Below are 10,929 nucleotides of genomic sequence, written 5' to 3'. Positions count from 1 at the left end.
ATGTGTATGATGATGTCAATGTTCTCTTCATGTGTTGCATGTAATTCCTATGTTATGTTAATGCACGGAGTTAATTGGAAGTAGAAGTGACAATATTATTACTACTTTATATTGATGATAATTCTGCACTTAATATAGTATAGAGATTGGCATGGGTAATATATATTATGAAGCGTAATTTGGATGAAGTAACACCATTCTGCACTAAGTTGTAATGAAAGACGTCAATGTTGCACATTGGAGGGATTGTGGTAGCACTCACAAAGCACCTCGTAACCATAGGAGGCTCAAGAGTTATGACAATCATGTATCTTTCAGAAAATGAAATTTATTTTGTGTTTGTTTCACAATATGGTTAGCCTAAACATCCCTATTAAGCATACAAGAGTTAAACCTTTTGGAGGATTTTATATCTACCTTGACCACATTTGGTTTTTGTCAATGTGAAATTGTAGTTGAACTTGCACAGGTTTGATCTAGCTAGAAAAGAATGAACAAAACTTGCAAGGAAAGAAGAATGAAATTTGATAGAGAAAATAATTAATGAATTCTATTCATGCAATTATTTTCAATTCAAAGGAATATATTCTACATGGCTAAACTAATATAATGGTGATTCTAGTAGTGTATCTAAAGAGATGTGAACATGTACTAAAGAAAATTGACACCTAGTCCTAGTTATTTGGTCATGTAATCATCGATTAACTATCTCATGCAAATGGAGATAGTCCTAGTTATCTAGTCATGTAATCATCAATTAACTATCTCATGCAAGTGGAGATAGTCTTGGTTAACTAAAGTGCAGTTAAGTGTATGTGATCTCCAACACCCCCCTGAAGCATTGTTAGAGAGAACAACATGAATGAGTCCTAGAAAGAAGCCATGTAAGGTACCCATTTTACAATGCATCTAAGTAACATAGAACAACTGCAAGAAGAGGAAATATGAGAAACCACACGGGAACAAAGGCCCTCCCTCAAAATACAATACTGGAAAAGAAACGCAACTACTAGCCTTGTCCAATTGCCTCTACTAGAGAATCATCTCCCATGAGAATAGGAGGACAATCATATGGTTTTGAAGATGAGAGAGAATCTTTTGTGGCTACCATGTGATGTGATGCTCTAGAATCTATGATCCATCCATTAGGAGGAAATGAATGGCAATTATTGCATGTGCATTCCCTCTTGTTTCAAATGCTCTTTCTTTGTACTTCTTCTTAGCACTCTTTGGAATATATTCACTAAAATTGTTCTACTAAAGATTTTGGACCATGACATCAATTTTCTTCATCATGCATGATGATTTCAGATGGTAACCACAATTGCAATAGCTATATTTTGATTGCCCCTTCTTTCCCTTCTTTTCCTTCAGCCTGGTAGACTCATTTGGAGGCTTGGGATTTCATCCATTTCTTCGATTTGGTTCTTTTGTCTTTCCCTTTCCTTTGGATTACTGTTTGGATTTCGAGTTGACGTCACAGTGATTGCATCGTCTTTGGAACTTTTCAATGTGCCCATCTTTATGAGCTTATCTTACTCATGTATCAGGTACTCAATAAAAGCATCGAGTGTGGACATCTTCCATGTTGTGCCTATTGCAAGCCTGACTGTGTGGAAAGTGGAGACAAATATAACATACTCTGGACCCAATTTTGACAATATGGTGAGAGTTAATTAGATTTCTTGCTTGGACTTCTCAATTCTGCATTCTTTCAATTGGAGTAAAAATATTTTTAACCTCGTGAAGAAATTTTGAATGTTTTCAAAATTTCTTGGCTCCAATGATTTGAATTCATTTTCAAGGATGTGACCTCGCATCTCATCTTGCTTCCTAAAGAGTGTCTCAAAAATGGTCCAAACATGATTTGGACTTCTGCATGCTTCAACATGAATCAATAATTATGGAGAAAGTAATAAGCATAAGGATACTAGAGGCCTCGTCCATGAGGTTGAAATATTTGGACAAAATTTAACTGCAAAATTTGGTTCAATCTTGGTTGCCAAAGCTATTTGATACAAGCCTCTACTTTTGAATTGAAGTAGAATCTTTGGCTTCAATTTTGAAATAATTATACGGCATGAGAATTGCGGAAGGTGGAAACTCCCTTCTTTCCAATAGCTTCAATCTCTAGTACTTGCAAATAGATTATTTATGCTCCTTCCTCCTAAGTCTCGTGGGTTCTGATACCATGTGAAATTGTAGATGAACTTGCACATTATTGGATCTACCTAGAAGCAATGAACAAAACTTGCAAGGAAAGAAGAAACAAAATTGATAAATAAAATAATTAATGAATTCTATTCATGCACGTAAAAGAAAAATGATGAGAGAATACAATTCAATGAAATATATTCTATATGGCTGAGTTAAATATAGTGGTGAGTCTAGTATTGAATCTAGAGAGATGTAAACTTGCACTAAATAAAACTGAAACCTAGTCCTAATCAAGTGACCATGTAGTCACTAGATAACCATCTCATGCAAGTGGAGATAATCCTACTTATCTAAAATGTAATTAAGTGTATATTATCTCCCATAGTCGACAACTTCAGTGAAATGCAAAGTTTTCTTGTATTCAATACCATCAACAAAAAGATCGAAATTTTATTGGGTTCCCTTTTCATGAGAAGCTTTCATTAAAATATTAAAAAAATAACCGGACCACATTAAATATCTTATGGACTAGTAAATAAGCTTTGCCATTCCTTTCGGTAGGTGGTGGAGAATTACAACAGTGTCGGGTCCAATGATTCACTTCTTGAGCATGTAATTCAAAAGAACAATACATTCGAGTCCACTACATTCGAGTCCACTTCCATGATGGCAAAGTGCGATGCTAGGCTACAGCAATTGGGATTAGTGAGAACAGAGTTTTAAATTTCCAGTGTCCTAGGCAAACGTTTGAATTTGAATTCAAATAAAGTGGTATTTGAAATTTCATGCGAATGGAATTAGCAAGAGGGAAGCAGAGAATGCAGTTTCACTATTAAAGTTGGAAATGGAATCGGTATTGGCCAGAGAAGTAAAAAATAAAATTTATAGAAGTGTATATACTTAATCTATGTGGATGATGTCATATCAATATTAAAATTGGAATTGGTGAGAAAGAATAAAGTTAAAATAAAATTAGAATTGGTGAGAAAGAATAAAGTTAAAATTAATAATAGATAAGCAGAAAATACCATTAAAGCGAAACGAGCTTATGAATTTATACCCATACAAACCTAACCATTATAATCGCTCAACGTAGTTATATAATTATAAATTCAATAATATTATTATTTTATGGTCCACCGTGGGATCCTTGAGTTGGGTGCGTGAATCGTTACTCAAAGGACAACGTGTGTTTCAGTGGGGTACAGTTTGCCGAACTTGAGTTTCGATTCTTTCATTTCCACACGAAACCCTTTGTTTCAACTATGCGTAGACAACCATGTAACTCCGTTAATCCTACCCTGTTAATAATATATCATATGCACAGCCGATACTCCATAAATATGGACTACACAACATCTATAATTCTTATGTCAGGCCATTGCAAAAAGACATTATAGAATATCTATATGAGCCCGAGCCCAGTGTCAGGCTGCTGCCACTTTAGTGAGCGCTTCAGGCAGGCAGAGTCGTTCTGATTCTGCCGTGGAAGGCAGGGAAGTTAGACCAGCCTCCATTAAAGCACATGCCAGTGCTGATATAATCAACTTTCCTGTCGACGGTTTACTTAAAACGAGTCCTCCTCTAGGAGAACCCAGATTTGGGTATTCCTCTGCAACATCAGCATAAATGGTATTCCAAACACGCTTGCTCATTCCCATCAACTCTGTCACAGGACAAGACTCAGGGATTCTCATGTTGCTCTCATAGACACCATGTACATGATCATGCTTAGAGTGGCAGGCCACTGATCTCTTGTAGGAACCCAACCACATGGAGCACATGTACTTATATTTCCTCCATGGGGGAAGGTGCATCCCCTTCCTGCTCAACGAATTCTTCGCACCTTCGCACATTACTTTCAAAATGGACTGCAATTTCTGAGCCCTCCCCACGTATATCTTGGGAAGCAACCCAAGGAGGGTCCTGTATTCGGTGGTGGGTCTGGCTATCTCAAACTGCGATCTGAAATCCAAGTCCACAAACAAACGAATGCTTCTGCCTGAATTTGTGGTCTTCAATATCACGTCAATGTACTCATAGTTGCCTGCCCAAGAAACGCCATCGTTTAATCATCAAGAACTCATGAAAGAATATATTTGAAAATAAAAATTTTGGAAGCCAAAGAGAGCCACTAACCGGAAGGAAAGCTTCTACTATTATCGTTGGGGCGCGATTTGCAGATTGCTGCATCATATCCCACATTTCTGAGATGGCACATTACTGACTGTTTGAGGCATTCTGGTTGTTGTATTTTCGTGGCCCTTTCCAAGCATTTAGCTGTTTCCGCCAACAAATCTAGCTCTGCCGGGCAATTATCCGAAATGATATCCTGGGCAATATTGCAATCGTGTTAGTCCAAGATGAAGAATATTACTGAACTTATTCCGACTTTGGATTTCATGAATATTTCAGAATCCCATTTAAATCTAATATCTATTAAATTCCTGAAATCTACATTCCAGATAAAAAATACCAAAAAATACACCATTAATATCTAAAAGAAACCAAGCAAAGAAAAAAATGCGTATTACATAAACAAAATGGAAAAATGGGATATACATAATGTATATACCTCGAGTATCTCAATCTGCTTTTCTACTGATTGAAGAGTAGTGTGGCCATCCTCTGTGATTTTCGCATCCATGGTTTCACATTGAGTAGAAGATTCTACGGGCCGTGCAACGTCGAATTCATCGATGAATCCAGCCACCATCATGTCCAGAAGACTTGTTGAGTGAGGCTCGTGCTCACTTCCCCTGTTACTGGTCATGTTTGCTCTCTCTTGTCAAAGCCACTGCGCAAATAAGAGCTTCCCGCAAAAAATCACGAGAATATCATGGGCAGGGGATGTGGATCTAGGAGAACCTGCGCGTATGAAGATAGACAATTGGAATTAACAACTCTTCTTATGAAGAGGGAAAGCAACAAGAAACTGCTCGCGGAGAATCGCATCCGCTTGAGGATTATACCGAAGGCGTAGCAAAAGGGAATGGATATGCTTCAAAATCAGAAGGAAGGCACTGAAAACTGTTCGCAGAACCGCATCCTCAAGAGAATTATACCACAGAAGCCAAAGAATATGCTCTAGAATCAGAATCAAACCTTTGCGGGACACTTTTACCTTTTCCAGGTTCACATCTTCATTAATTCTAATACCAAATAGAAAGCGAGAGGCGCGGAAAAACCGGATGTGAATCATAGATTTTTTTTTATCAGGGTTGGTAAAATGTAGAGTGGGAAGTCCACTTCACTACTGTCCCTGTTCGTGATTTAATTTTTTTCGCAGCATGAACCCTATCGGGGACGAATAAATCCCATGCTATTGGGTCATAAATGAACCGGGTGTATATGTTCACCGTTAGATTTTGCTAAAGTTGAAATCGAAAGGTGGGCATATACACTCGCTGTTCATTTATGGCCTGATAGCATGGGAAATATGACTCGCCAACATTATCTCCGGAGGATATTCGACTTTTTTTTAATAGCAAAATCGAACGGTGGGCATATACACCCGCTGTTCATTTATGGCATGATAGCATGGGAAATATGGCTCGCCCAACACTATCTCAGGAGGATATTTGACTTTCTAACCCGCTGTTCATTTATGGCATGATAGCATGGGAAATATGGCTCGCCCAACTCTCAGGAGGATATTTGACTTTCTTTTAGTAGTTTTTAAAGATTCGACTCTCGTTCAGTTGTTTTTATTTTTAATTTATGAAATTGGGTTATATTGCGCTTTTTTTTTAATAAGATTTTAATTTTTTTTTCACAGAACTTCTATTTATGATTCTTTACAGATAGACTGCAAACAAGAGTAAGTCTATTTCACCAACATCTTTCATGACAAAATCTATGGCGTTGAGTAAATCTGTTTCATCAACATTTTTCATGACAAAATCTATAGTATTGTCAAATTATCAATCCAAAGAGAACATAGATATATCACTTATAGTAGCAAAAAAGGAAATCATAAATAAGGGAAACTAGTGAAAACTATTTAGTTTAATATAAAAATGGAAACAAAAAAACCAGAGACACGGAAGGGAACTAGATCTCAAAACAACCCCTTGGGCCACCAGAAAAGAGTTCAAAGAACATGAACCCAGGGCAGAGGGAGAAGTCGAGAGTGGAAATAGAATTTGCTTCGGAATTTTGTTCCTGGTAAACATGCCTAAAGGAGATTTTTGAGATGAGAAGGATATTCCTAATCCACAATATCTAGTTGATCTTATCAAAAAGTGAATGGTAGATAAGGAATTGCCAATGATTAAGATTTTGTAAATGCCAGGTCATTAAACACATTGCAAGGCCCCCCAAAGAGCTAATAGCTTAGCGTTATAGTTGTCTACTCTACCACCATACCAGGGGAAATAGAAGTGAACATCTAAATCTAAATAGAAGTGAATATCTAGATCTAAATAAAAAAAAATTCATAAATTCATTTATTTAAATTATAATTGTAAATATAAAATAAATTTAAAATTACAAAATTATTTTAAATTTAAATAATATAAATGTAATATATTATAATTATGAATTTCTAAAATTTTATTTTTTTTAAACTTTTTTATTCATTTAAAAGAAAAAAACATACCATATTTATTTGCCAATGACAAAAGCTGCCCAACCCTTTTTTATTCACTTAAAACCTTTTTTAATCCACTTAAAAATATTTTGAAGGAAACAAATAATATACAATTTTTGAATGCCATGTTAATTTCACTTAAAAATATCTAATGAGAAAAAAATACTATACAAATTTTAAATACCATATTAATTTACAAATGTTCAATTTCGGTATTCATTTACAAATGTTCAATGAAATTTACTAGAGTGGAAGTTTGGACTTTTGCACTTTATCTATCTTATTTTAATGAATTAAAAATAGTCTAATTTTTGGTTGTTTTATAGAATATTTTTAACTAAAATAAAATATTTTAAGTATTCTAAAAAATTATGTTATTTAATATTGATTTTTTATAATAATTTTTAAAAATCGTGATTTCGTAATTAACTAGGAGTTTTTTTTATCATTGTGTTATTTTCAATTTTTAATAAATGGCGTCTTCAAACATCTTAGCAAAAGTTCTTAAAATGTCAATATTTTAATAGTAATCTATTGAATCCAAATCTTGAAGCATGATCATGGTAGATGCAAATAAATTCTAATAATGGCATGTATTAGTAGCGATAAGCTATTAACTTCAAATCTTAACTTAGTTTCAATATAAAGAAATTTTAACAATGGGATGGGGAGGAAGAGCTAAATCCCCAAATCCAACCAAAAATAAGAGGTGTTATATTGATTTTTTTAGAAATGAAGTCTCAATTTCAACACAAAAAAAATAAAAAAAAATAAGAGGTGTTAGGGTGAATTCTTTTTAAAAAAGGAAGCCTTTAAACACTATGGAATTTAGGGTGTATGCAGAACCCAAAAATGCTAAAGTGGTGTTTCCTCAGTAAGTAATATAAAGTTAAAGTTCTAGTTGTAGCCATCACTTCATTTACACCTTTAGTGATTAACCTAGAGGGAGAAGGTATAATTGATGATTGAACCAACAAGGTAATGATAACATGAGAACAAGGTTATGGGATTTATATGGTGAAGTCTACCATCAAACTATTCCATGATAGGTGATGCATGGGAAACCTAAGGAAGAGGATCCAATGGAATTGTATCCTACCATTTCACATCAAAATAAGTAACCTTCTCTTCCTTGGATCATTCCATTAAGCACTAGCACAATTCCTGAACAAGAATTGACATCAAATGTAACTTGAGATGAGGGCTCCTTCATGCATTCGTAGCCAATAAGGCCTTGAACACTAATCCAAATTGAAACACCATATAATTTGTCATCTATTTTGGAACTTTCTAAGTGGAAAGATTGGAACACTTGGCTTATAAGGTTCATTTTAGGGGTAGGTCTCAGTTTGGTGATCTTGGATTTATAAACATCTTGGACCTTGTTAAAGGCCTTAAACGATAATTTTTTGCATCATCATAGATAATAGAAGTAAAGGCTGCCACTTGCATGCAACATTCATACACTTGAAATAATTCATATGAACATTCAATAAAATTATGCTAAATACTCATCTCACTATCTCTCATACATATTCAATTTCACATTATAGCAACCTTTAGCCTATTTTTACAAACTCACACAGTAAATCAATCATATAATTCAAACATCAAATATTGAATAACGTTGGCATTCATTCATAAGGATGGAAAATACTCTTATCTAGTATACTTAAATTTGTTGGAAATTAAAGAAGGACAACAACTTTTGACTCAACCATAGGCATGGCTACATTGCAAATTTCTTGCAGCTGGGAACCCCCAAGCTAGATCCAATGTTTGAAGGAAGTTTCAATTAAGGAATTTCAGCCAAAGGTTTAGTTCAGGAGAAAAGAACATGAAGGTCATTCTATTTCACTTGCAAGAATACAGGGAACATGAGTGCTACCTCTCAATCACTAAGGTTTGGTTATTTGCACAGTAAAATATGACTACTAGGGGGCCCACACAACACAAAGGGAGACCCCCTCAAAATTCCCTATGCCCCCCTCAGTATTCCACTCTCTTTCTAGAGCCTCTTGTGCATAATACAATTAACCAACAAAATTCTTATAGGGTCACGTGAATTGTTGAGCGCTCCTCACTCGTTTCCAATCATCATTCCAAAATAGGGCCTCTACTCAAATCTATCACAACTCTAGGGATGAATCTGTCTCCATTTGTAGATACACTCTCCCATAGTCTTTAAGGTATCCACCACATAGGTTTACAGATCAATGGTTTTCAAGGAGTTATGGGATTTTTTTCCCATGTAGTATGCCTAATTCCAGTGGCTACAATTTACTTCTTTTCACACACACAATCTCTTCCTATTATCTCACACACTGGAAATTTCTCCCCCAATGAGTGTTTCCTCACATATCAAGGGTTCAAAGTCCCTCCTTGACCTGCAGAGTTAACCAAGACTACCACACAACATGCAACCCATGCTTGAGTAGTATTTTACCTCCCTCCCCTTCTCTCTCATAATCGCTTGGTAGTTGGTAGTTTGACTGGTATATCAAGGGTAAAAATACATGAAATTCAAGGAATATAGGGAAACTCAAAATATCCCTTACAAATTTCCTTAAGCAAGTCATCCCTTCAGACATTGGGATCCATAGAGGTTGGTTCTCTTCTTTAGCTTTAGCAAGTTATAATTTAACTAAATAGGATATCTACATCAAATAGTCTTGGCAAAACATCATTGCTTGATATAGGAGGATACTCATGATTAATAAAAAAAATCTTCAAATGTTGATGCAAATTGTGCAATGACAAATAACTTGGAAAGATCTCTCCAACAATGTTTGAATGAAGTCAAATGAACGTCATATGAGAAAGTTATGGACATATGAATTTTGTGCACAATATAACAAAATGTTTGCAAGTGTGCCACATGACATCACCAGGAGCAGACACATGGTAGTATAGACATGACACATGGTTGTATAGATGATGAAGTGATAGTATGGATGGTGACAGGTGGACTAATCATAATATGCACATGGCATTGTCTATTAATGTTGTTAGAACACATGGTAGGTGTGATAGGTAGTGTGATGTGGTTGGCTTACATGGAAGTTTATTTGAATGTCACGCATACTAATTAGAGGCTGCCATTTAGCAACATTTGATCATCCAAATTGGATTGGGTCCATTAAAATTTATATTGGTGTGACTGTTAGGTAGGTGGTTTGAACCCCCGGCCTCCAAGTTACAATTATATCTTCTAACACTAAGTGATTAGAACTGCTCGTTAACTAACGCAAATGAAATTCTATTTAAAGTGATAAATGTTTATTTATTGAGAGCACTAGTGGGTTTTGATCCCACAACCTAATCATCAACTATATGTCCTTCCCAACCTCCTCTACCAATAAGACATGGTGGTGGTTTTTGTTACTATACGAAACTCATGCAACTTTATTACATGAATTCACCACTTATCATAACAAAGCACAAAGCCCATGTGATCCAGGTGGATGTGGGTGGCCACCTGTCTATTCCTCTTGGACCCCCACCACTGTCTCTTTTAGTTTCCTTAATTATAGCACAATTTACTATTTTTGGAATTTTTTCGGGTCCTGAACTTCCAGAGCCATTTTGAGGCCCTAAATGACGTTTTTTGGGAAAACTAGGGCCAACAAAGACCATGGACTAGTGTTGGCTAGTTGGAAGTTGTAGTACTTGTATAGATCTTTCTAAAGAGGTATTGTGTTCGTCAAACGGAAATCATATGCCAAAGTTACAACCCCAGGACGTTGATGTACCAATTTACCCAAATGGGGCCCATAGTTTTGGTTCACCTCCTAGGGTTAGGTTTTTGGATGTTTAGGGTTTTCCATTGTTTCTCAATAATAAATATGCCTCTAAGCCTCATTGTAACACAATTCAGAACCATGTAGCCACCACATCTCTTCTCAGAGATGAGCTACTGTCGTTGGAGCTAGTCTTATTTCCATTCTGTTTGTAAGCATATTTCAGTATTTGATATTAATGAAATGAAGAGTTATTTCTACTGCATATTTGTATTTATGGTTATATCTATAATTTGTTGCATTCTTGTTTAAATTTAGATCAATGGTATTAGAGCAGTCTACTCTTTCTCTATTTTTCATTGCATGTCCCCAATGAGGTCAAGATATAAGGAGTTAGGGATTTAATTGGTCGAACCATTGCAAGACCAACCTCGCAAATCT

The 10,929-nt window shown here is 35.5% G+C and overlaps 1 protein-coding gene across 1 annotated transcript; it reads right to left on the bottom strand.

Moving 5' to 3' along the window:
• Window positions 1-3,268: 3,268 nt before the first annotated feature.
• LOC149228963 (uncharacterized) lies at window positions 3,269-5,212 on the bottom strand. Its single transcript, XM_089375754.1, has 3 exons — window positions 4,733-5,212; window positions 4,297-4,489; window positions 3,269-4,204 (listed from the first exon to the last, which is right to left on the bottom strand). Exons 1-3 carry the CDS (start codon window positions 4,928-4,930, stop codon window positions 3,585-3,587), a joined length of 1,011 nt encoding a protein of 336 aa, XP_089231880.1. The 5' UTR covers window positions 4,931-5,212; the 3' UTR covers window positions 3,269-3,584.
• Between the last annotated feature and the right edge of the window lie 5,717 nt (window positions 5,213-10,929).

Source organism: Pinus tabuliformis, chromosome J, assembly GCF_031772625.1.
Source record: "Pinus tabuliformis cultivar Carrire ecotype Pingquan chromosome J, CPIR1, whole genome shotgun sequence".
NCBI classification, from domain to species: Eukaryota; Viridiplantae; Streptophyta; class Pinopsida; order Pinales; family Pinaceae; genus Pinus; species Pinus tabuliformis.
Note: the sequence above shows the minus strand (reverse complement) of the source record. Positions and strands in the feature narration are given on the sequence as shown.